At 39.2% G+C, this 26433-nt stretch overlaps 3 protein-coding genes across 3 annotated transcripts in view; 2 read left to right on the top strand and 1 right to left on the bottom strand.

Annotated features, from left to right (window-relative positions):
- Positions 1-5785, top strand: part of MOSMO (modulator of smoothened) — a 29212-nt gene extending 23427 nt beyond the window's left edge. The window contains exon 3 of the mRNA XM_075719215.1: positions 5601-5785. Within this exon, the coding sequence (XP_075575330.1) occupies positions 5601-5785 (185 nt within the window). The remainder of the gene's footprint in view (positions 1-5600) is intronic.
- Positions 1-26433, bottom strand: part of IGSF6 (immunoglobulin superfamily member 6) — a 313504-nt gene that overhangs the window by 91419 nt on the left and 195652 nt on the right. The window lies entirely within an intron of this gene.
- VWA3A (von Willebrand factor A domain containing 3A) overlaps positions 10790-26433 on the top strand; it is a 35722-nt gene continuing 20078 nt past the window's right edge. Inside the window, 15 exon segments of the mRNA XM_075718879.1 lie at positions 10790-10854; positions 11093-11198; positions 11793-11932; positions 12011-12085; positions 13361-13415; positions 14192-14290; positions 15340-15446; positions 15716-15841; positions 17158-17266; positions 18539-18604; positions 19079-19204; positions 20977-21115; positions 21201-21304; positions 21546-21626; positions 25723-25817. Coding sequence (XP_075574994.1) covers positions 10790-10854; positions 11093-11198; positions 11793-11932; positions 12011-12085; positions 13361-13415; positions 14192-14290; positions 15340-15446; positions 15716-15841; positions 17158-17266; positions 18539-18604; positions 19079-19204; positions 20977-21115; positions 21201-21304; positions 21546-21626; positions 25723-25817 — 1493 coding nt within the window.

Raw genomic sequence — 26433 nt, 5'->3', positions numbered from 1 at the left:
TTACATCTCTTCTGTAAGTCCTTTCAAGACTCAGCAGCCTAGTACAGGCTGCTAGCAGATACTCTTCTCACAGAACTTTCTGAACACAACATAGGACACGCTGTTCTAGGCAGGCAGGGAAGTCTGCTGGGACTGCCAAGGGCACCTCTAGGACTGGCAGCTCCATTCTCTTCAAATGCAAGGGGGTCTAGAGTAAATCATCTAAGGGCAAAGGAATCCTCTTGCTCAGCCTTTTCCTTACAACTCTGACAGCAGCAAGGAGAGCCTGGTAAGAGGTCACTCTTGCCCAGTTCATGCTGGAATTTATATATAAAAGTATAGCTTATATTTTTCACAGAATTTTTGTAATCTTGTCATCTTGGATGACTCCAGATTTTTTCAACCATGTACCTATAAATATGAATTATTGCTGAGAGTGGTCTTGTCTATCTTGTTTAGCTAAGGGACACATGAAGGACAAAAGTTTGATCTGTCAGTTCTCTTTCCTGTATACACTTCTAAAGGGATACACCCGAGAGAGTATTTACTAGCACAGCGTTTGCATCCTTCCCCAGCCACTGGTGCTTTTACTGCACAGAAACTTGTCTTTCTGGCTTCTCTCCACAGCTTTGTGGAGAGGAGAGATATTTCCCTCCTCCTGGTCATACTGCACGAGTAACAGAAGTCTTCTAAATGCAAATATGAAAGTTTTCCTTCGCTTTCTGTAGAGAAGAGTCTTTCAAGAATCACAGTATTCCTACTGATGTGATAGGTATTGTCACTTTGCACGTAGATACTACCAAAACTATCACTGATGTTTGAGACCTGTTAACTGTAGTACCAAATTCTTACAATGTAGTGGAGAGTGGATTCCTTCTTGGTGTTTGTTTGTGCACTGCCCAGGTCTTTGTGTGCTTCTTCAATGAACAAGGTATTGCAAACTCGTAGCTGCGCCTTGTCTGTTGTCTGTTGATAGCAGCCAAAGATCTGATCAGCTATTCCTTTGCACGGTATTATTTACCAGTTGCTCAGCTGTGAGCTAACTGCCTATTACCATCCCAGGTTCTATACCAGTTCATCACTAATTATGCCCTGTGACATCGTGGCATAAGTTGGTAGCAAAAAAGTAACCTGGCTTTGGTATTGTTCCATGTATCTCTGAAACTGCTCCTTTTTTGCTAGCCTTACTTCAAATTTATGTAAACCCCTTGCCTTTTCAGGGTGCTTGTTATGCCATCTTCTGATTTAGGAGACAGGATATGGTGAACCTATGGAAAATCTCAAACGTTGTAATTTCCATGGTCCTTGGGACAGATACTGTTAGGTTCCACAATTAGAAACAACGTCCAGAGCTTATTCTCTGCGGAGGCCACCTAGGTGGTCTTATGTATATTATAACAGTCTTGGCTATTGCAGGAATTCACAGAGCTCCCACAAGATCTGTTTACATCTTGCACAGGTTCAGGTCTCTTAGCATCTGCTACAACTAGAAAGGGCATTAATTCTGTGTCTGCTACCACTGAATTGGGTGCTTCTCTAAGATGTATCAAGGGGAGACATGCTGGACAGAAAAATCGTATTTCTGCCTTTTTTCCAGCAGTTACCAGAGGGTCTGTTATTTTTTTTGCCTGAGGATTTAAATGTTCATGAGTATAATGGACTTGCTTTTTGGAATGCAAGTAAAAATGGGGTAGGATAATCACATTCTTAACTAACAGTAGCTATCCTGCAAACATCTGTCCCTGGTGTTCCCCAGTGAACAAAGTGCTTCTTGAGTTATTAAAGATTTGCACCAGGTGCTGCTTTCTATGTTATGCATCTCTGAAGAGGCAAGCAGGTACTACAATGAGCCCTCTAAAGACTAGACCATAGCTTTTTCCTTCTTTTAAGGAAGGAAATCTGTATTCTGAATTTTTTGAAGTTGTCATTGGATGCTGAAAACAATTTCAAGCTAAAGAATTACAGGATCTAGATCTTTTTTTGACAGCCACCATTCAGAAGCAGACTAGAAATTGCTGTGTTTTGTTACCAAAATGTTTTTGTTAATAGAAACTGTAGTCATTAAGTGTCTTTTCTGCAAATTTTCCTACCCAAGGAAGAATTTGAAATCAAAAGCAGGTACTCTTGAAGGAGAAGTTCTTTATGGGTTGCTGGAAATGTTGCTGGACATTCACTGAGTTGATAACTACCAGATATGGAGAGTTATATTTGGTCTACAGCTCGTATAAGAAATTCTTATCCTCTAGCTTACAGATCTTCTTCTAAAAGAATACTAAGTTAATTGAGCACTTCATATATCGGATTTTCTCGTAGTTTCTTCTTTTTTTAAAATGAATTTATCATGCAGTCTTTTCTTAATGACTTCTCAAAACTTTGTCATAATTCCTTTGCCAGGCTTCTTAATCTGACAGAGGCTTTGATGAAGCCGTTTTTTGTTTTCTATTTCAGCAGACTAAAAATTCAGGCCACAGTAAGAAAATTGCTTGGACGCCCTCACAGCAGAACATGTGCACTGTGTGTGTGCACAGTGGAAAAGATGGCTGGTTACTTCTGTAGTAAATGTTTGAAATGCATATGCACATCAGCATTCTGCACACTGCCTGCACGTGCAGAATTTATTTTTTCTCCTGCTGCAAACTGAGGGAGGGTTGAGGTACCTGCACCCCTCTTTCCTGAGGCAGGAACACAAGGAGACAGGGGGCACACGCTCCACTTGGTGGTACAGTGCCGCTAGCAGGTCTCAGACCTAGGAGCACCAGTGCATGTATGTACAACGCACCTCAAAGAACAGTGGTTTAGCAGAGAGGGATAAAGATCTATTCTTCAACCGTATCCATGAGGCCATCAGAACTTTTCCAGCTGTGTAGCTCTTGAATGTAGTAAAGGAGATTTAATCTTGAAAGTGCATGTTGGTTTCAGAACCCTGAAGCTATTTTTCTGTAAGTGTGTTATTGTTAAAATACAACAGAAGTTTTGTAAGTAACTGGAGTGCTTGTCAGGGACAAACTGGATGTAATAGGAAGCGTGCCAAGTTATGATAATGTGACTCATCCTTAGAATATTGTGCAAACTTACTAATTGTATGTTGCGTTACTAATCACACATCAACCACTGTTTTCTGGACCACTCAAGTACAGAGCTCTTCTATGCTTACACAGACCTGCTCAAGAAACACATACCCAAGCTTTCTCTCCTCAGATGGACCAGCTGTTGGTTAAGATACAATGAAAAAAAGGGAAACATTCTTTAAGGATTAGATTGTGTAGTGTGGAATTACATGGACCAATAATCATGTAGATTAAAACCTTCTAGATTATTTAATGTTTAACGTCTGGTTCCTGGTTCTTTGGTTTTGTTTTACTAGATGGCCTAAGGAGGTAGCACTGAGCAAGAACGTAGTAATTATGCCATTGCCAGATGTTTTTTGTTTGTGCTTTTTCTTCCCCCTTCAAAAATAACCCGCCGGGGCTGTGGCATTCCAGGCGAGACACGCGCTCCGCCTAGTGGAACGTGCGGTTTGCTCCTGCTCAGCGTTGCCCGCGGCGAGGCAGGCGGATCCCGGTCCTGGGACCCGTGCTATGCAAATCATAAGCTTTAGGCATTAAGGTATAAAATACGTGATAAAGTATGCGTCTTGGATAAACATGGAGTCCACTAAAAAAGTTTTTAGTGTGGGCATGTAACACTGTAGCTGGATAAACGGGAGCGCATGTATTTAGCCTGGAAGAGCAGTAGTGAAGTGATATTAAAAAATATTGAGGCTGCTCCAGCCCATCATTTCCTCGTTTGGAAAGACTAGAGACTTTGTCCTGGTAAGGCCAAAGGGGGCAGGCGGGCTCCTGAATTTGTTTTACGTACCTTCGGAAACAGAAGCAGCTGTGGCACTGCTGACTTGCACAGGAACTAGTGATTAAGGTGATGGCTGTTGCTGTGCCAGTGGCTTTTACTGTTGCTTGTTTGTCTTGTGGGGAAGCTCAAGTAGGGAACAGCATCCCCAGAGTTTGGTCTGTTTCTTGGCGGTGAAGAAGAGAAAGGGGAGACAAGGACAGCACCTGTGTCCCTTACTAACAAACAAAAAGCAGCAGTCTGTGTTAACTGAGAGAAGACTGAAGAAATTAGCATGTAACGCATGTTCTTCAGGCAGGGGCATTGTAACTTGGCTTGAATTTTCTTTTTCATGTGGCTAGGTTTATAGGTAGACTTTGAGGAGTAGGAAAGGCTTCAGTGTTAGCTGTGCATCGTGTTAGGAGATGCTGGTATGTGGATTGGTAGGGTTGGTGGGAGAACAGAGCAGGCTCAGCCTCTCTGTCCCCCCAGATATAATTTAGATTTGGTTGAATAACAGGTATTAGGATGCCACATTCCACTCACAATAAATAATGTTTGAAACAAAGTTGAAATACATAGAAGTGAAATAAGAGTAAAGCACTTATAGTTGACTGAACTGGTCGAATCAGATAAAATTCCGTTATTCTAATACTGATAAAAACCCTAATTGTATGTTCTTGCATATGCAATCAAACTAATTCAAAAGCTAATCCTTTTTATTGTGAAGAATGTCTTGTCTCTTAGAGGAGCCATATTTGGAAGTCATTCCCTTGGTCGAGACAATAGAGCCCTGCGTATTGCTCCGTTCAAACTAAACAGGGTTACTTATCCAAAGGTATGTTACAGGAACACTGAAGTTGTCATCTGGGAAAGATTACAACACTGGATGTTCTATCCTGGATTTATCAGAGAACTGAAATGTGCTGTGAGGAATGTTGGCCACTATTGATACCTCAAGGCCTGTGAAATCCATAATGTAATTCTAATGAATGGCTTTAATAGGAGTTCTGGTTTCTCTTTTGTATGTCCACTCAGAGTCAGTTGTAAGCATGAACCATGTACACGAGTCTAACTGTTCAGGTGAAATAAAAAGCCTCATTGCTTGGTTCTTTTTGTTCATGGAGTCTGAATTTGAAGTTTTTCACTAAGATGCTTAGATTAAACAGAATCAGAAAACTTTCTTTGTATTCCAATGGGAAATCTTAAGGATATTTCATTACTTAAGGAAACATTCATGCAACTTTAGGAAACTGGTATCTTTTAATCTAAAAGAAACTGTAATGACAATTTGTGTATTTTCTATTTTTAGCAAAACTTTTGCAGAAAAGGAATTTGTGGTGGAAGAATGGGAGAGGGCAACTACAGTCAGAAAAACAACTCTGATAATAGGCGTATCTTTGATGCTGAATGTTAGTTTATCTTTACTTTGGGGAAAAATTACTCTAAAAATCACTGGAGAAGTAATGAACTCCATGACTAAACTTGTAGGTGGCGGTAGAAGTACATCCACCAAATTTTTACTCTGTAAAGACAGTTCATGACCTAGTGAGCAGGACTGAAATTACAGTCAAAATTGGGGTCTTCTAGTTTCTCTTGGGAGTAGATGAGGGGTGTTTTAAAAGCAACATAAAGCCTACTCAGTCATTTCAAGCAAGTTAGGTACTGAAATATCTATCTCAGCTCTTCAGTTTGGTCAGAATACTTTGCTTGCCTTTCTGCACTGCTCTATGAATGGGTAAATATTTTGACTTTAACACAGCAGTGACCATTTTTTTTTTCTCTTTTCTTTGCAGTGATTCTATTCTGTATGGCAGCCCTCATATTTCCAATAGGATTTTACATCAATGAAGTTGGAGGTCAACCATATAAATTACCCAATAACACTGTGGTTGGGTCTTCATATGTACTGTTTGTCTTATCCATTTTCTTTACAATAGTGGGACTTCTATTTGCTGGCAAAGTTTGTTTACCTGGCTGATGAATGTCTGGACTGCGGGACTTTATTTTGGAAAAGAGCAAGACGTCAGAATTGCATTCTCAGGAGGATGCCTAGATCGGACTATCAAACACTTACTGAAAAGAGGAATGCTTTGACTTGTTCTCACTATGCACTTTGGATGAAAAAAAGGAGAGCCTTTCCCATAACCAAATACAGACAACGTTGACTAATCTCCTGAGCATATTTTAATGCAGTCAGGTCTGCACTGTGATAGGAACTAGTGAAGAATGCTTTACACTGAGAAGCATAATGCCCCGTGTTACTGTACTGTTCATTTTTAACGTCTAACGATTTGGAAGTCAAAGTATTTATGAACTTTGTGGTTGACCAGAGGGTTGCAGAGGAATTCAAGTGAGGCTGGCCTCGCTGTTTAGGAGATTAGTATTTTACATCTTCCTTCTGATGAGCAAAGCCTTTGGCACCAATGTGGATCAATCTTGCATTACTGCACCAAGAAGCCAATAGATCAAAACACGTTCTCTAAATGTATGTAACAGCAAGAAGACATACATCCCTTCCTCCCCCATAAGCTCTAGAAAAACACTAAGGAACATTTTAGAGGGGGATTTCTTCCTTATATTTATATAAATATATATATAAATATATATATATTTTGCTGATGCAGTATACAGTGTGTGTGTATGTGTGTGTGTGTGTGTATATACACATATATGTATATATATGTATATACACACAAATGGTTCCTGGAAAAGAACTCAGAACGCTTTGCTAGCAAAACACTGTGGTGTGCAAAACTAGAACTCAATAGAAAAAAGCCATTTCTCTGAAGGCCACATAGCTGAGAGTCTTCAGTTTACCTCATTCTTTGTAGCAGCCCTTGATTTTAACAGTTTTTGTAATAGGTACAAACGATCCCATGCCTTTCTAGGTGCAATTTTAAGTTAAGCTAAAATTCTTTTTATGGTAATTTATTTGTATATGAGGGTAGAAGGTGAGATCATGTCATACCTTAAAGTTAAAATCCTAATTTTGGGAAACTGACACTATTTAAATTATTAGCAACTGTTGTACAGAAAGTCTCTTTTTCTACTGCATTGTTACATTACCATTCATACATGTTCAAGCACAGCATTTTACCATAAATAAGTATTTCTCTAGCACATGTAAAATGGAGCATTTAAAGTAATGCAAACACTATTCCACTGCAAAGATGGATGAACTTATTTTCATTTGCGTATTAATTCCTCTCTACAAAAAAATGAGCAATACAACTGTTTAAATAATATATGCCTTGTTTACTAAAGGTGTTATTTTAAATGTGGATTTAAGGGCCACCCAAATTTGGAGTAAATATTCCTCACTAAAGGTAGTTTTATTTTTCAACACAAGGATAAACCTTTGGATCCACAGATGTCATAATTCACTACTCAATCTAACCTTGCAGAAAGTACTCTTTAGTGTCCCAGGAAAGCTGCCTGCAGGATCAGTATTTGTTTTCCAGTTAATATGTGGTTTACCTGAGATTCATTACGAAAACAAACAAATTGTATGTTTCAAGCACTGTTTCATTGAGCTTATTAGAAGAACTGCATTGCTAAATAGACATTTTTCTAAAATGTTAGTGAAAGTGTATATTAGAATGAGGTTGATGTTAAAATATAACTGTTTTCAAAATAATCACTTATCAGATAAGCTTAAGTGTTTGAAAATAAGACAATTTGCACAATTCTTTTAAACTGTGTGCCATTCAGACCCTAGTGGGTCCCTGTCCTCCTCCTCCACGTCTTCCCTCTCACCCTCCCGAGGTATTTTAATACAAAAAGGTTATTTGCTGAATTAAGTAGTTTTTCTTTTGACATTTTTGAACAAACTTGTCACTGGAATGGTCTATAGGTGACTTTTCCCAGTCAGCTCACTCACAGGTAGAAAGGAATGAATAGAACACTAATTTTTTCTAAAGAATACTAATCTGTAAATACAGCCAGGCACCTCCTTGGGAGCAGTGGTTTAAATATGATTTGGTTCCTAATTTAAGCCTTCATCTGCATGGGTACTAGGTCCCCAGTGATGTTCGTGGAGATAAAATGCAGGGTTCAGCTGCTGGATGTGTGTCTAAATTTTTGGTGTTATCACTGCTGTATCCTAAGCTGAAGTATTCACTAAAACTTAGATCATAAATCATGCTGCGGGGAAAAAAAGGTCTTTTTTTTTTTTTTTTTCAGAAATGTCACTCTTGTAAATAGTTCTAGGATTTTTGTAATTGGAACACAGGTAGGGGGGAGAGTTTCTCAGCTGCTAAGATTTCTCTCCGCCCTAGCTTACTTATTTCAGTTATAGTAACATCATGTACACAGTGGATTTAGGCCTAGATTAAATGGATCATCATTTAATAAAAAAATATAAACACTTATCTTGGAGCATACCCAGACTGTGGCTGGCTGGCTGCAAATTTCTCTGATCTGCCAATGCTATTGCTATGAATTATTAAATGATAGCAGAGATTTAACTAGCAGATTGTTTGATTCAATATTTGAGCATATTAAGTCCAGAAATAGATGCATCCATCTGCATTTAGAAAACCCCACCCAGTACTTGAAGAGACAGCTGTCAACAGTTGCTTTTAATAAGGTCACTAAGTACTATATAGTACAGTATTAATTTATAGCAGAAAATCATATCTTGTAAACTGTATATAAAACACTGTTTTATGGTGCAATCATTTGTCAAACTTATGTCTGTTACTTTTGTTTTAAAGTTGTGTGCATTCTTTTCATACCTAAGAGCATCACTGTAAAATCTGCTGAAGACTATTTATAGGTTTTATTTGCACAAGGTTTTGTTTTAAACTACAGGAAGTTCGTATTGAACATGCCTGAACATCTGTAGACTTTTTCAGTTCGTGAAGAGCAAATGTTTCATATGAATCTTCTCCAAAGGTAATCCCATATTTGTGTTGAGTGTTTACATAAACCTTTCTGATTCTGCCAGCCATTATTTTTAACTTTTTGAAGGACAGCTCATTTCATGCGTCACTAGAAACTCTTTAGCCTTTTGCTTCAAAATTCCCCAAAAGGTTTGATGTATCATAATGTAATTTGCGCACACTTTGTCATTTATTTGGCTGACAAAATGTAAGATCGGTAACGTACCTTCAGAGGGAAAACTAGTTCATTTGTCTGTATAAATCTTAGCATTGAGCTCAGTTGAAGTAACCACCTGGGAGCCGTTTGTCTCGGACCTGGGGAGGATGTGCTTCCCTGAATGCACCAGTCTAACCATTTAACTTTGTTTTCCACTGTTGATCTTGCTGGTGAGCGATACCAGTTTCCCGAAGACGCTGGTAGCGTGCAGCACCACCCGAGCCCCGTCCTGCGGCCCAAGTAAAGCCGCCGCGCTCGGGCCCTCCCGCCATACCCGTGTTTCCCAGCCGTTGCTTAACCACTTCAAACACAACTGTAGGTTACTGTTTGCCCCAACACACACACACACGACAATGAAAGCTGTCCTTTAAAGCCTTTGTGAAGGATGAAAATAATGAAGGAGATGGTGTCCGCCAGCGGGTTGTCCTGCCAAGGCGTCGCGTCGCTCCCGCTCGCGGCCTGACTGTCTGCGTCCCCCGCCCCGGCCTTTACTGAGGATTGTTTTCTAATTGGTTAGAACGCTTTTCAATTAATGATTTCCGAACAAATGTTAATACAAACTGTATAAAACGAACATAATTTTCTTCACTTGTATTTTTGTTATTGAGCAAGTTTATCAGAATAAATTGTCTACTAAAGCCACTGGCCCCGGCTGCGCTGACTGCATCCGCCCCCTCGCGCGCAGGTGTCGCCCCGGCCGCCGCGCGCGCCTCCCGCCCACCACCGCCCTCCGGCGGCGGGAAGCGGCGCCGCCTCCCCCCCCCAAACCCCCCCCCCGCGGGGGCCGGCCCGTCTCCACCGGCAACGCCGTAACGCGGCGGGGCCGCTGCGCCCAGCGGGGCCTGGGGCTGGGCCGCACGGGGGACGGGTCGGGGGAGCGGCGGGAGGTGTCTTGGCCTGAGGGGGCTTGGGGGATCCCTGTCGCCGGCGCGGTGGCAGCCCGGGCTTTCCGGACGCGCCCTGGCTGGGGGGGTGAGGGAGGGAGGACGGGGAACGGCGGAGCCTTTCCGCCGGTGAGGTGAGTCTCTGGGGACGGGGCGGCGCGGGGAGGGGGAGCTGAGGGGCCTTTCCCCGTCGAGGCGACGCGGGTCTGTGGGGAGGGGGAGCTGAGGGGCCTTTCCCCGTCGAGGCGACGAGGGTCTGTGGGGAGGGGGAGCTGAGGGGCCTTTCCCCGTCGAGGCGACGCGGGTCTGTGGGGAGGGGGAGCTGAGGGGCCTTTCCCCGTCGAGGCGAGGAGGGTCTGTGGGGACGGGGCGGCGCGGGGAGGGGGAGCTGAGGGGCCTTTCCCCGTCGAGGCGAGGAGGGTCTGCGGGGACGGGGCGGCGCGGGGAGGGGGCTGCTCTGACACCGCGGGTGAGTGGAAGGGCACGGGTGGCTGGGGACGGAGCGAGGCGGAGGAGCCCAGCGAAGTGAAACGCAGGATTTTATGGTCGGTTTTGCTCTGGTTTTATTGCCTAAACCCGAGGGGCAGCTCACCTACACGCCTCGGCCCCGGCTGTCCCCAGCCGCCTGCCCCCTTGCTCCCGCCGCGGCTCGCCCGCCCGTGGAGCTCTGGCTTCTGCTTGGGTTCATCTTTTTTTTTCTGGTTGAGCTGTGTAGCCGGTCTCCCAGCAGCTGTGCATGCGTATAATTAACTGCATAAAATCCCTTAACAAATAGCTCTTGCAGAATGGTTCCTAAATGTGGTTTCTATAGATGGAATAGTTATAACTTCTCATTGCAGCTCTTTTTTAATTTGCTGTTCCACATACAATGTAATTATCATATAAATTGCTGACGATATTAATACCATTTTTAATAGTGTATATTCCTGGGATTTAAGCCTTTTACTCTCACACTGTGTCTTTTTGCCTTTTTTAACAAGGCTTGGTCTGTTCATACAATGGATATGCACATCAGGAAGATGGCACGGTTGTTGGACAATGATAAGTTTTTGGAAAAAGTTGGGTAAGGATACTGTTACCAAATCTTGTTGGGACTTTGTAAATAGATATAGGGCAAATAACTGTAGCTTGTATAAACTATGTACTGTGTCCCTTCAAAAGATTTATCATCTATCAGATGAATGTGTAAATAAATGCCCAGATAGAAACCAGTTCCTACAGAAACAACTTCTAAAGACTTTCTGACGATACAGGAGTATTAGGGGTAACAAAGTCATCCCATAAAATTCATTGTCTTGTAGGGTGACCGCAAAATCCAGTCTACAGCATGATCATCTGCCATGTCAAGATTTTACTATGTCTCATCTAGGACCAGATAATGGATTGCTGGTAATGCATGTCAACAAGATCTGTTGGTAGGCGAGTTTTCCTGCTAAATGGAGCATCTAGAAAAGTAACACATACCCACTATAAATACAGCGTGGTATGTTTCCTTACATGTGTTTGGATATACACACAGAAAATTATCTTGATAGATATAATCACTAAAGTCATGAAACTACGTATAGTTTCTCTCCAGAGATGAATCTGTCTGAGAACAAATCGGGCTAAACAGTAAAGGTAGATCAACTGTTGATACTGCATTTTTCTTTAGAAAAGCAGAAGACAATATATACCCCTTCAAACTCTGTGAGGTGGGTTTTGGAGATGCTTAATTTTTCTTCCTCTCTGGTAAATCACTGGGGTATCTCTCTTATTTTTTTTACTAAATTCTCTTATTTCTTGTCTTCCTTCGCTTTCCTTCCCCTTCCTTTAGCTCATAATTTGAGGGCATTCTGAAACCTTCTTTTCCTTTGCATCCCACGTCCAAAAGAGTATGCCAGTACCTAAAATTATGCCATTCTTGGGTATGTGCTGCCTACCAGCAGCCATCCTTAGGACTTATATTTTTGTCACATTTGAACAGCACATTTCATTTCTCCTAATGCATTTAATTTTTTCTTATTTGATATATAGAGAGTACAAATGAAGAAAATGCCGTCTAAAAAGGTGCAAACCACAGAAGAATGGCTAAGAAACTACAGTTTAGAATCCTTGCAATTAACGTTAGAGCATCTGATAAATGAAGGCAATATTATTTTGTAAGTGCAACGCTGCCCTTTCTTTAGTCAGTCCTAATTTGTGTGCATCTCTGATGCTAATTGTGCATAGTGTTCCAGGAATTCAGGAAATGGTGTTGAAGAGATGGAGTTTACAGAAGAGACCGTTACCGATTTTGAGTCCAGACTTTCTGAGTAAGTATCCATCTTGTTTATGATTTTGATGTGTAACTGATTCTATATCCCCATCCCCCATGATTGAAGGTACTGCCTTAAATCTTAATTTGTTATCTCTGGGAACTTCAGAGTATCTCAGCATTAAATTCTTCCTGCTGAGATTTAGGATAGGTGATAATTATATGTCACTACAGCTGAGGCTTTTTTATTTTTTTTAATGAAGATGCCTCTCAACCAGGTTTTGAACTGAAGCAGTTCATTTTAGAAAGGCAGCTAGTGAATAGTTGGGTTCTTACAGGTAATAGTGTGTATTTGTGGGTTATATTTACTGTAACTTGGATTAGTTTCAAGTCATGGATCTAGTCATGATATGTGGAAGTTAAAAGTTTTCTAAGTGAGTTTTAAATGTATAAAATCAAGGAAACTTAAATTGAGGAAACCAGTAAGTTCAATAAGCAGTAATCATAATGTTTTTGCTGGTCTTCACAGTACTTGTTAGACTGTTCCTAGGAGTGCCTCTACTTCATACCTCACTGTGTCAGTCATGAAGATCCAGAAACTTCAGAAGGTCCACCTTCAGTACGTGGTCCCTGCACCACCTAAGCAAACTGTTTGCAAGTCTGGTTTTAAAAAAGTAGTAGCTTTTGTGGTTTGAAAAAGCAGAAAGTTTTTCCCCCTTTGAAATGTTGATTTAAACTTTCTGTTCACCAAATTGTAAAAACTATGCATATGGTATTAAAAATAAGTTGGTTGAAGTAAAACAAGCCCTTTGTTTTACCTCAGGTTATACTTACTTTGAAATGAAATTGTTGAAAGTTGTGCTGCAGTTAGTCTGGCACTTCAGTGAGTGTGCTGCCTTTCAGTTGCAAGGTTATATTTCATGAATGTCTTAAGCAATAGTGTAGTTTGTATTAAATACATCTCCTGAAAATAATGTGTTTGTGATGAACTAATCTCAGTTTTGCTTGAGCTTCTGTTGTTCACACATACACATGGTGAATACCCCTCTCCTATCTGTGAACAGAATAAGCCAGCAACTGATTAGAAAACATTTCAGTGATCGGTTTTTCAGACAGCTACATATCTAATCAGTCAAACAGCTTTAGGAGAAGAAGTATTTAAATGGTTAGCCCTGCAACCACCAGTTGTATGAGAACACTGAAAACAGTGTTTTTAAAAGGTGATTTTGCATCTGTGAGAACAAGGGTGTGATGAAGACAAATGGTTGCATGTTACATGGATACACAATGCAAGAAAATGCCTTAGCTAAATGTGTGCTATGCCTTTTGTCAGAGTGATTGAACTTTATCAGCACCGAATTCAGTGGCTGTTGCAGGACAGCAGAAAGGTAACTTTAACTTTGCAGCATGTTTTTAGAATGGAACTGTATACGGCATTGAAGAATAAATTAACTTTTGAATACTAGTGAAAAGTGGCTTCCAGAAAGCTTACATATTTTCATTATTTAGTGTGAGTTACACATCATGTGCAGTGATACTTGTCTTGACAATTGATTATTTTTCTTGATATTTCTTTGGTATGCAGTTTTCTGCTTTCTAGATCTAGTCTTTTTCGTAGCAATCTTAATCATCAGGACCTCTTGGCATGATTTAAACGGGAGCAGCCAGTGCTGCGCTTAACCTCTGACTGGAGTGGAGCTGTCTTGTAGTCCATTGTGCCCTCTCTTGCACAGCTGGTTAATCACTTGTTGTGCCTAGCAGTGCTAATGCTCAGGAATGGGAAACGGACGTAACTCCCTCTCAAAGGGGACAGAGAAAGAAGCAGCATTCCAAAAATCTACCTTCCACAAAGTTGCTTGATTTAACCTGAAGGAGATGCTGTAGATTAAGTTATTTTTCATCCTCTCAAATAATGAATAGGTTGTCTAGGGAAGGAGGGAATATGATTCACTGGTAAGGATAAACTGGGAGCCAGTAGTCCTATCTTTTTTTCTTTTTTTTTTTTTTTTCCTTGGCTTTGTCACTACGTCATCTTTATGCTAAAAAACTTAAAGTGAAAATAAATACCTAGTATTTGATTTTAAAATGGTGTTGTACAGAATAAACAGTAACATTTCTAAACTTTAGATAAGCTTTGTATTTACAGTGACTTTTCTCTTTTAAGGTATTTGGTCTTATAAAAGGAACCAAAGTTGGACTTGTGGTTAATGTGTCTCATATGAGTTATGGACCTAGACTACTGGATTTTAAGAAGGACCTTTTGGTAAGTAATAATAAAGCAGCCTTTGGCAATTAAAACATACTAATCAAGCTTTTGTATAACTACAAGCCAGGAACTAAGTAGAAAAAAAAATCTGCCTAAATTCATAATATACAATAGAAGTGTTCTGTTGTAGAAAAGTATGTTTTAAATGTCTTTGAAAGTGTAGTCTTTGTTAATGTCTACTCCAAACAAACTCCAGTATGTACTATAATAATAATACTTCCCTTATTAATATTTGGAATTTTCTAAATTCTTGTACCAGCATTCTCTGTGGAATAAACTTGGCTAACAGAAACAGCCGTAAGAGCTGGAACCAAGGTGTACATAGAGCTATTTATAGTAAATATAGTTTCCTTATGCCTTTATGTTTTGCCACAATAAGGCACACTTTTTGGTCAGAACCTTGGTGAGTTAATCACTTCCTGAAGTCCCAAAAGAAACTTGTCCTTTATTGTGCTCTTTAATTTTATAAAACTTTTTTAGTAAGGAACGAAGATATAATGTAGGTGGTTTACTATCTAACTTTGAAACTTTGTACAATTTCTTTTCCTGCATTCAGAAATTATTTAAAATCAATTTATATTATCTGCAGTTTTCATTTGTGTGTTTTAAATAAAACTCCTTCAAGAAAACTCGCTTTCCACATAGTCTGGTTTGCTTAGCCTTAGTACCTGAACTATTGTTTAGGTTATGTGTTAAACAGGTTTTTTTTAGTGATTGCTTGGTGGGTGAATATGCCCATTCTAGATCAGTATGTTGTTTCATGTGCTTGTCAACTGAAGAGAAAACCCGGTACCAGTACAATAAATATTCCCTGCCTCCTGCCCTGTTAATAAATTGGCTGGATTACCATAGGTTTGCAGGTTTTGTCTCTGTACTCCTTACCAAATATTTGAATCTGTATGACTTTTCTTGGAAGCTTTTCTCTGCGGTACCTGAGAATATTGCTGTCAACTATTTTTAGGAAATTACTATTTTTATTCTTTTACATAATAACCATACTAGAAGCAGCATGGATAGTAATGCATTAATAATTTTTTATTTGTTAGTGCTTAATAGATGAACAGCTATGTTATAAGAAGCAATTGTACTGCCTTTCATTCAGCACAGAAATTTCACGTCTGTGGGAGAGTCCAAAATCCATCAATGTTCATGTGTAAGTATGTTTGCTTGTCTGAAAAATAAAGGTGTTTCAAAGAAGGTCTCCATTTAATTAGAGCAATCTCTTGCAGATAATAGTGTGTTTCGTCTTGTGGCTGCAGTGATTTGTAAGAGGGGAAAAAAACCCAATGAATTTTAAGTGCAGTCAGTGATTTCAAGCTGGTTGTTCATGCATAAAGTATCTTAGCAGCACCTTCATGGTCTATCTTATTTAGCACCTGCATGTTAAGTGTACATATTCCTTTTGGTTTTTTCCTCCCCTAGACTACATGAAGCAAGACAGTGGATACAACAGCTGGAGCCTGGTCGAGGCTGCAATTTGCTGAAAGCCTTAAAACATGTCCTTGTGATGAAAGAACTGAATTCTCTGGTTCTTATTGTAGGAAGCTGGTAAACTCATTATCTGTCCTAATAACCAGTTTTAACTTGGATACAGAATTGGTACAAGAACTTAAACTTGATACAAAAATAAATGGAAAATTTAAGATCTAGTTTTTTTGTGGGTTTTAGTTCATGCCACTGAATTCCTTTATTTCTTCCTTTTTTTACTATTTATAAATCTTCTCTCTTCTGATACAAAGCTACATTTTTTTTCTTTGCAGATCAGTTATCACAGTATCCATTGAGAGTCTGCTAGCTCTAATGTTACATCAATAAAAATCCTTCAGCATCATTAAGGATGTCATTGAAAGGGTCCAAACCTCTGGGAAGATTAGATGATGAGCTAGATTTTGCTGTAAAATAGTATTAAACATTCAAAGATAGTCTTCCCTCTGTCATCTTGGTGCGGATGGAAAACTTTAAAATGTCTGATTAAATAAATGAAACCAGGCTGAGATTAGATAAATTATGGACAAATTCTGCAATTCTACTGTCATCATTTGAAAACTTGCAGTACTGAAGTCAGGATTACAAGAAAAAGACTACAGTAAGGATTCTGGGAGTGTTACAGTACTCCTAATTTATTCATCGTATTTATTTTAAATGTGCAAAGAAGGGATGCTGTAAGCTTGGCAAGCTTGATATTCAGGGTGACTGAGATTACATTTCAGCTAACTTACTGAACACACCATGTTCAGTTAAAAGGTTCCAAGTTTTGCTTAGGTCTGCTTTGAACAGAACACAAAAGTTTTTAGTATGTGCAAGTGAAAACTTCCTTAATTTTTGTCCCTGGCAGAAGTGTGGCTGGAAGGAAAGGTTTTTACCAGCCATGAAGAACCATCAAAACTCAGGGAATGAAAGCTGTGTGGGTTGCTGAGTTCTAAACACAAAGCAAAGTTTCTTTGGTGCCTTTGGAAGACAATGGACATCTTTACATACAGCTGAAGATCTGATTTGAAAACTTTGCTATCGCAGTTTGTCACAGGGGGCGAAACCACAATTCCTGATTTTTAGCTTCCAGTGCTAGCAAGGAATAATTTAGAACATTTCATCCACAAGCTGTTATGAACCGGAATAGAATCTTAGTGCTTTTATTATCATTCAGGTTTTCAGGACAGAACCAAATCCCAGTAGTGGTACCTCAGTAATTGTTGAAAGAGGGAGGGGATGTCAACTTACGCTAAATGACTGGATTACGTTCACATGATTTGTTATTTCTTTCCCACTTTGTTTTCTTCCCTGTCTTCTTCAGTATGGCTTTTTCCCCCCATTTGATTACTGCCATTGTTAATATCTTTTTTCCCTTATTTATTTATTTATATCAGCCCTGATCAATCTTTGGAAATATTGTCTGACTATGCTCAGCAATGTATGCTGGGGAGAAAACTACACGCTCATGCTGTTACATATGATTGCAGCAATCTTGCTTCTCTTGTAAGTAATCGTGTTAATACTTCCTTAAATGTCCTGACTTTTGTTTCCTATTCAGCTGCAATGTCTTTCCTCATAAACTTGTGAGGAAGCTAACCTATTTGTTAAAGAGTTCTTGATCTAGAGTTGTATTTTCTTTAGAGCACACTTGCACACATGAAAAAATTTGTTTGGACCATTCATCTTGGCTCATACCAAAGCCAGGAGTGGCAACCAAGTGGTGTTGACAGGCTTGGCCGCTGAAGGGAAGCAGTTATTTCTAGATAATCATCCTGTGTGTTTACAGAGAAGACTTTGGGGCTAAGAGCTCTTTTGCAGGTGAAAGCAGAAAGATCGGGGGCTTCAGGTAGGCAATATTGCAGTCAGGACAAGTGGGTAGGGTAAGGGATTGTAGGAGAAAGGCAGGGACTTCGGAGTGAGATCATACAAGTATGGCAGTCTCTGGAATAGGAATATTTTTGTATGGAATAGCGTCAGTGCAAACTCTAGCAGCCCTGCTCAAATTACAGTGTTGATCATGAGTGGTGGTTTGGATGTTAGCAGTGACTGCCTGAAGGAAGAGGAGGACAGAAGGTTAAGCAGTTACTTTTGGTTAGCTTCTGCATAGAAACTTGTTTTTAGGTGGTGATTGCTTGTTTAAGCAATTTCCCTAAGGCATGTAGTGATTTAAGTGGCAGGGAGGACTCGGCTGAAATCCTGGTTTGAAGAGAAGATTGGATGCAGCAAGGGTATTGCAGTCGTGGGGAAAGGGATTGCAGTGGTAGTCGGTAGGAGAGAAGGAGATGGGAGAGGTGAAAAAAGCAGCAAAGGATTTAAGAGGTAATTGAGGGCAGGGGAAGGATAGCCTTATATTTGTACTTGTAGACTTTGGTGATACACCTTGGTCTGACTAGCACAAGCCTGCCTTCAAAGGAAGAGAAAGCGACTGGCATTTTAACACAAGGTGAATGAATGTGACCCTTATTGCCTACTTTGTAAATTTCTTTACTGAGTTATTTTATACAGCCATATTAAAATAAGACTGGTAAGAAAACCATGGAAACATAGTTACTTTGGCTTTCTCACTACATGTACCTCTACCCTTAATTGGTTTAGTGGTGGACTTGGTAGTGTTAGGTTAATGGTCGGACTGGATGATCTTAAAGGTCTTTTCCAACCTAAACGATTCTATGATTTTTTTCTGTCTCTAACTGAGAATTGAATACCAGCAACCCATGTTATCAAAAGACACTACCAAATTAAATTAACTATTTTTCTTCCTATTTATGTATGTAGGCAGTTCTAAAGAACCTTGCAGAAGCTGTAAGAGGCCGTTATCATTGCTACTCTTCAAAGGGAGAGGTAGGTGACAGCTAGAGAGGTGAAGCATTTTTCTCTCTTTTTGATGATTCTTCGCTTTGAGAAGGTAAACTAATTGTCATCTGAGTAGAAGTTTATAACAAGACCTGGTGCTGAAAGTCTCTGTCACAGAAGTGCTGAGGATGTGGTCACTAAACCTGTTGTTAATTCTTTCTGCAACTGTAAGTGCTTTCCTAAAAGCACAATAAATTTTGCAGCTATTGTTCACTGACTTAAAGCTGATGAATAGGATGAAAGCAATGGCTTATTTGTAGACTGATTGAAAATAATAGAATAATATCTTGTTTATAAAATGATGAATAACTTACATGCAGTGCATTAGATACATTTACACTCAATTCTGCTGTGCCAGGCAGTCTTGTATAGATGTATGCACATCAAAGCACGACAGCTGTGTTTGGTTCGTATTTGAATAGTAGTTAACTTATTTTTCCCCCTTTGTTTTTATATGTGCAGAATTTTGATAGCAGTGATGTTCATCTGCTACTTCAGGAATCCCAGAAGGCTAAGGACTTGCTCAAGAGCATCAAACAGACTTTTCAAAGAAGAATTGGTGGCTCACTTATTAGTAGAATAGCAGATGTATGTATCTTTTTATTTTCATGTGTACTTTGAAGTATCATGGGTAGAAGTTTTTAGTGTTCACAATATGAAAAAAAAAATATATGATTAATCTGGTATTTTGATAAGTGAACTTTTGAATATTATCTATTGGCTATGCATTATAAGAGCAAATTAAGGCCAAAACCAGTAAAGGAGACATTTTGCTAGACATGCTCCAAATGCAGCAAGTTTTATAAACCAACAAAAATGCGATGAAAAGAACATTGTACCATGATCATAATGGAAAGCGGAGAGAATCACTAGCCTAGCTGTATGCATGATCATTTAAATGAAGTTCCAACAGTCCTTTAAATCGGTAAAAAGATACTGACTCCTGCCTGATTAAGGTGGACACTGAAATTCAGTTGCAAAATCATAAGGGCTTGCCTAGAAGCTACAGTCTGTCTGTTACACATCTGTCTCTGTATTGGTCCTATCTTATCATGAGAATTTGGCACCATTTATTCTGTAATTGTCTTGGTAATGTTTCTATTTTTATGCCTTATTTGACCAACATACCAGAGGTTCTTACTTTCTTTGTCTTTTCTCCAATAAAGTAACTTCTAAGACCTCTTGATGAAATACGGATGAGGAAGAAAAAGAATCGCTTGTGATTTTTCTTTTTTCTATGGAGTGTTTGGATAATTTTTAGTTCTGCTTTGATCTGGTAGAGAGATTATTTACTCATGTCTGTCTTTCACCTTGTGCGAATAGTCTTAAGTGGAAATATGCATCTCTCTTGCCTTACTCTCACCTCTGTACTTTCTAGGGCCCTGGAAGTTTAGAAAGTGGCTGAATTCACCTATGGTTGCTAAACTTGAATGCTAAAAATTTGGCAGCGCTGTTTTACAAATCTGTGAAGAATTTTCTTCTTTATAAAGTAGTCTGTTCTCTGTCACAACTACTGTAGACAGTTGTGTGAGGTGGACAAGTTTGATCTGAAAGACGGACTGAAAGCTTCCATTGGGTATTCTTGCGTATCTGGTCATCTGACCTGAGACATTCCAGACAGGAGGCAAATTGGTTATTTGTGAATAATATTTCTAATTCTGTTTCCCTTCATCCTCCCTATTCCGTATCTATAGAATTCTTTCATGTCTCTTCCAACCTCATAATTTCTAAGGACCACGTAGACTACCTATGGAGCAGAAGTCACCCTGAAATGACTTACAAGGTCCTATATTCCCCAAATAACAATATGTCATTTCAGAAGCTTACTAGTCAAACTTTCTATATGAAAAACCATCTCCACAAACTTATGTCCAGTCATAAAGCAAAGGTCTCTTACCCCTTCTTGAAATGAAGGAATTCTAGTGCCCCATAGGAGTTTTTGTTGACTTGTTTCCATTTGTGTGAATGAAGGTAGAATGTGGTTCATTTGACTCTGTGCTTGGTGCAGGTAGAAAATGGAGCTGTTGAGATTTGATCTGTGTGTAACGAAGATCCTTTTCCTACTTGGTTTTCTTAGAGAAACAATTGGCTGTTTTCATGCCAGTATGTATAACCATGATGTTTTAATTTCCCTGTGGGTTTTGCATTGTGGCAAGCAGAGTGTAGTTAATGGAACATTGTTCCCCAAAACCTATTTTTAGGAGGACCAATGATAGCTATTTTCAAAGTATTTTGCTTGTTGAAATCCCAGCACTTTGGTGAACATAAGTAAAACTAATATTCCATGCTGGATATTTTGGATTGAGGGTTAAAAATATTATGCTAAAACTTGCAAGAGTTTTTCTTAAAATCCATTTTAGGTTTCCACAGAATTTGCAAATACAGCACTTTCCAACTTCTTACCAAAGCCTCCAAAGCACGAAGGACCATTAGTTATTCAAACACCGTGTGTCCTGGCCAAAACCTCAACAGACTGGTTAAAGACAAATGGACTGAAAGGTAGCACAGAAAGAAAAGCTTAACAGGTATGAAACATGAATGACAGAGTATGTGTTTTATTTAATTTCTTTGTTCCTTGCTATAGCTAAAAAGTTAAACCTTTATCAAGTTTTGGCTCCCAATGCTTTCTCTCCTGTGGAAGAATTTGTACCTATTCTTAAAAAAACAGTATCATCAACTCTGCATGAGGTAAGTGATGGGAACCCTTTCTTTTTCTTGTTGTTTGGTTTTTTTTTTTCTATTGCTACATTTTTCTAATTAAACCCAGTACTTTATAAGTTAGTGAAATTCTACAGGCTTTAACTGAAATTTGAGTCGTAGATTCAAATCAGATACTTATGCCATTCTTAAGAATGATTCAGGAAGGAATTCCATGTTCGTGTAGCTTATATAGGCTTCTGAAAACACATAACTCTATTATTTATCCTAGAAGGCAATGATGCAGTTTGAGTGGCATGATGGAACTGTGAAAAATATCCACATTGACTTGCCAGTATTATACAACTATCAGGTGAGTTGTCTATAGCGATGTGGCCTTGTCAGGGCTAGATTACCATCTAATTATGCCACATTAATTGTCCTGTTACCCAAGTACTGCAGGGATTCATGTACAGGCAGCTATCCATGTAAGTCTGCAGTGATCTGGTCAGATTTGGGACCCAGATTCTTACAGTAGTGAGGAAGGAGGCTAAGTAAGAGAAAGAGTCCCTCAGTGTTGCTCATAAATACAGCAGTGTGCATTTTGCGACCTATGTGTAAGAATGTATTTACATTATTTTACGCACGTATGTATGAATCCTTTAGCCTGTACATTGAAAGGATACAACACAATAGAGTACTCCTGCTTGCTTTAACAGAACTGTCCCATTTCATCTTGGTTTAACCATTAAAAAAGAAAAAAGTTCTGTATTTTGTTTTATCTCTTTGAAAGTCAAACAAGTTTTATGAAGAACAATGTCTAATTGTTACTGGCTAGACCAAGAAAAATTGAAGGCATAGCAGGAGCACTCAAGGAAGTACTGTAGGAGCAAGCTTGGATGATTGTTGCATGACTTGAAAGGTGGTGTGTGATATGAAAGTATGTGCCAAGGCACGTAACATACCAGCAAACCAGAGCCTCTTTCTGTCATAGCAACCTAGTCCCTCATGCATAGGAAAGAGAGTCAAGGCAAGGGATTATTTTGAAATAAAAGTTTGATCTTGAACTATCAAATAATCTAGAAGACTGTTTGAATGAGGGATTAAAAAAATATACTGTGACATGAGTTTCTTTGGTAGGTGAGCTTCTCTCAATTCAATGGATGGATGGAGATGGGGAGAATGGTGAATTAAGGGGAATGATGAAAAAAGACACAGTATTCCAGATCAGTGATGTTGATTTCCACGTGTGCAGAAGCATATGAAAGTCTGCATTATAAAGGAAGCCACAGGAGTAAAATTAGGTTGCCTTGATCAGGATCTTGCATTAGTCTGTATTCTATGTTTGGATAATGTGTACATACACATGAGTGTTTTTCTCCTGTGTAGTTTGGGGTGGATCCTGCAGCATCCAGCAGCTACTCTCCTTCTGTTTGAAATCTGCTATAATACCTTAAGACCAGTAATGTAGTACAGTCCATATAGAGAGTCCAGTAGGATTTGGAATTATAGTTTATATTCTGAATTCAGTGTCTCATCTGTACTTTCAGAGACATTCACTAGCCTTTCCACTGTGAATCCTATACCCTTGCCACATCGGAAGTAGCTAGTAGTCTCCACTGTAAAATTACGAGATCCAAATCTAGTAAGTTCTGCATGATTGCCAAATGGTAATATTCTGTAGATGGTCACATCAGAAGTAGTTCACTCTGAAGTTACTCTTTTACCAAGAGTAACATTTTAGTCTTGACAGTGTTCCTACGGTACTCTTTACCAACTGTTTAGACAGAATATATTTTTTCTAATGTGAACGTCAAGGACAAATGATTTTGATGTGTTCTCAGCATAACCAACCTTTTTCAAGAATCAGAAAGCAGGAATTATTTCTGCTTACTCTATAGAAGGTTGTCATACTTCTGCTTTACTGTAAAGTGTCAGTAGAAGCTGCATATTTGTATTTCATGGTTTAGGATATGCTTACCTGTTCTCTTAATGTGAATTCTGAAAATTGTACCAGCATAGCACTGCAAACCACATCCTCCTAAATTATTCTAGTTTATCCCCTTCATCTACAGCTTGCATGGAGGTTTAGGGTTTTTTTTCTGTCTTCTTCCAAAGTGAGTGGGATGTGAGGAAACTACACTTTTCAGGCTTAGCTGGGCATGCGTGGACAGTGGATGCTGCAGCTTTGGTTTTGCAGCTGTATGTACAAGGTGATACTGTGGAGGGATTTGAGTCCTGGGAAAAACAGGAGGACTGTGTCATTGTGCAATATGGTATGACGAGCAGAGGCACCCAGTGCTTTCGAATCTAGAATAATGTTGTTGATAGAATAATGTTGGTAACACACTGATGTTTTAGTTGTTGCTAAGTAGTGCTTACTCTAGTCAAGGGCTTTTCAGCTTCCCATGGTTTGCCAGGTGCACAAGAAACTGGGAGGGGGCACAGCCAGAATAGTTGATCCAAACTGCCCAAAGGGCTATTCTATACCATATGACATCATGCTCAGTATATAAACTGAAGGGGAGCTGGCTGGGGGAGCAGCGATCACTGCTCGGGAACTGTCTGGGTATGGGTCGGTGGGTGGTGAGCAGTTGCATTATGCATCACTTGCTTTGTATATTATTATTACTGTTATTATTATATTATTATTATTACTACTACTATTTTACTTGTTTCAATTATTAAACTGTTCTTATCTCAACCCAGGAGTGTTTCTCACTCTTCTGATTCTCTCCCCCATCCCATCAGGGTAGGGGGAGTGAGCGAGCGGCTGCGTGGTGCTTAGCTGCTGGCTGGGGTTAAACCACAACACAAGTAAATGATTTTTAAACTGTATAGGTGGCATTGACTTTGGTGTCTGTCTAAAGGGAAGCTTTAAAAGAGAGCTTACAAACAATATTGTAAATGTCACTGGCAAATTCAATAAGAATGGTAAAATTCGTTACAGATAATAGATTATGTTAAGTATTGATTGCATTGTCTCAAGTTAGAGCAGCTTTTTATTCCAAGACGTGTTCATTTGTGTTAAGCACAACTGGAATTGTGTCAAGCACAACAGGATGGCCTGTTTCATCACTCTGAAGAAAAGATCAGTGTCTAAGACAACACTTTATATGTCTTCTTACCTTTTCTTCTGTCTCCCTCAAGCTCCATTGCACACAGCTCTCTGCCATCCCTTACATTTACCTTAAGTTTTTTAATTGGCTGCACAAACGTAATATCCTGGTTTGCATTTGCATTCAGCCTGATAGTTGCCATACTTTCTTCAAGAGGATAGCAAGGCTGCTACTAGAGTTTTCTTCTCAAGCTTGCAGATGAATTAAGAACGCTATTAGGTTGGGGATGTTAGGATTTTTGAATATTTGCTGTAGTGATATTACTATATAGATAACCTTAAAACTACTGGCACACCAGGAGAGTATTTACACTGTATGGGATGTTGAAGATCTTTGAGGACTTCATGAGCTCTTTTAAGTGTGGAAGAAGGGGAGATACATCTGTATACAGGTAACATAATGAAGGCTGCTGGAATTCTTACAGGCAGTAGTTATTTTTGAGGTTTCCTCATTTGTCAGAATGCAGATCATCAGAGAGTGGGACAAGTCTAATGAAATAGAAGCTGCTTGGGGGTATTTGCAGCCAGGGTGTGTCATATAGTGGTCTATTCCATTCTTTCTCTCCTCTCTTCTCCTCTCTTCTGCACCACTCCACTAGCAGTCCTGACGAAGGGCTATGGGAATGTTTCCAGGCAGGGCAAGTATGTCTTTAAAATGGAGGAGGGATGAGAAATCTGTAGAACTCTGTAGTCAGACCACAGAGGAGAATGTGGAGTTTAACTGGCTGATGTGAAGGCAGCTTCTGGCTCCTTGATCACCAGTAGATGCTTGTGTTTGTGCTCCAAAAGCATGCTACCTTATAGCTTCTTTTCCGAGTTCAGTGTCCTTTTCTAGCTTGATTTGCCCCCATACATATAATGCATACATATTCTTGCAAAGGTCATATTCTCTAGAGTTTGGACAAATTGCCTTAATGTCTTCAAATTGATACTGTGTTAAAGAATGATACGTACCTGAAAATACTGTGTTTATTTTAAATTATGTGTTTTGTTACGAAAACTGCTTAAAATTGCTATTGAAGAAATAGTAAGCTTGCAAAAACTGTATTTTGAAACTTGTTTTTTCTTTTTTACTGTGCTTGACCACTATTTTGGGACATGCTAGCAAGTGGAAATGTGAAGAGACTTTAGACCTTTAGACCCCTTGTTGCTTTTTTATCATTGTATGTTTTTCTCATGGACTGCATTCTCTTACCTTTACTAAGAATGAAATGCTACTGTCAAAATGAAAGCAAGTCATTAATTTTTTCAATATTATGTTGTCATTTTACTTGTGGATTAAGCATTTAGCAATAAAAGACTTACTTGAATTCTTTATTTGTAACTTAAACTTTCCATATTTTATCAACAGAAACTGCTTGCTAAAATGGTAAGAATCTATGAGAAACGAATTGACTGGCTATCTGTTGCTAGCAGAAGAATATGGGGAAGTGTTTGTGAAAGGAGGTATTGTACTTTGGTAGTCCTTTTTTTGTGTACTGGTGATGGTTCTTATTTACCAGCCTTTGCTTTGTGTGTAAGTCAGCACCAAGTAATACAGGGCAGAAAAGGATCAGATGTAGAGAAAACAGTTGCAGATTATGACCAGTGTAAGCAAACCACTTTTGAAAACAGATACTGATATTCAGCTTTTCTGATAATCCAGTGAATTTACTGAATCCAGTGATCATCAGTCAACACAAAACTGCAATTTCCATGAGACAGAATGAGACTCTTAAATTTGAGTTATCTAGCAAGTAAGCCACACATTTCAGACATGTTTTGGACATTCAAGTACAGAGAAGGAAGAGGACCTGTTTAGGGTTCAATAGCCATTTTGGCACTACATGTGCCAGTATCCTGATTATTGTACAGCTTAAGAAAGACAGACTTTATGTTATTGTTACTGCTTTTTTATAAATCTCACCTTATGTTTTGCAGATTTTTTTAATATATAGATTCAGTATTTATACATTTTGATACATAGCTAGAAGATACTTCCCTGGTGAGTTAGAGTACAGTGAAGATAAGAATATGTAATTAAACAAGGTTTGTTTTGGGTTTTTTTTTTTTGACAAATAAC

Source organism: Pelecanus crispus, chromosome 11, assembly GCF_030463565.1.
Source record: "Pelecanus crispus isolate bPelCri1 chromosome 11, bPelCri1.pri, whole genome shotgun sequence".
NCBI classification, from domain to species: Eukaryota; Metazoa; Chordata; class Aves; order Pelecaniformes; family Pelecanidae; genus Pelecanus; species Pelecanus crispus.
Note: the sequence above shows the minus strand (reverse complement) of the source record. Positions and strands in the feature narration are given on the sequence as shown.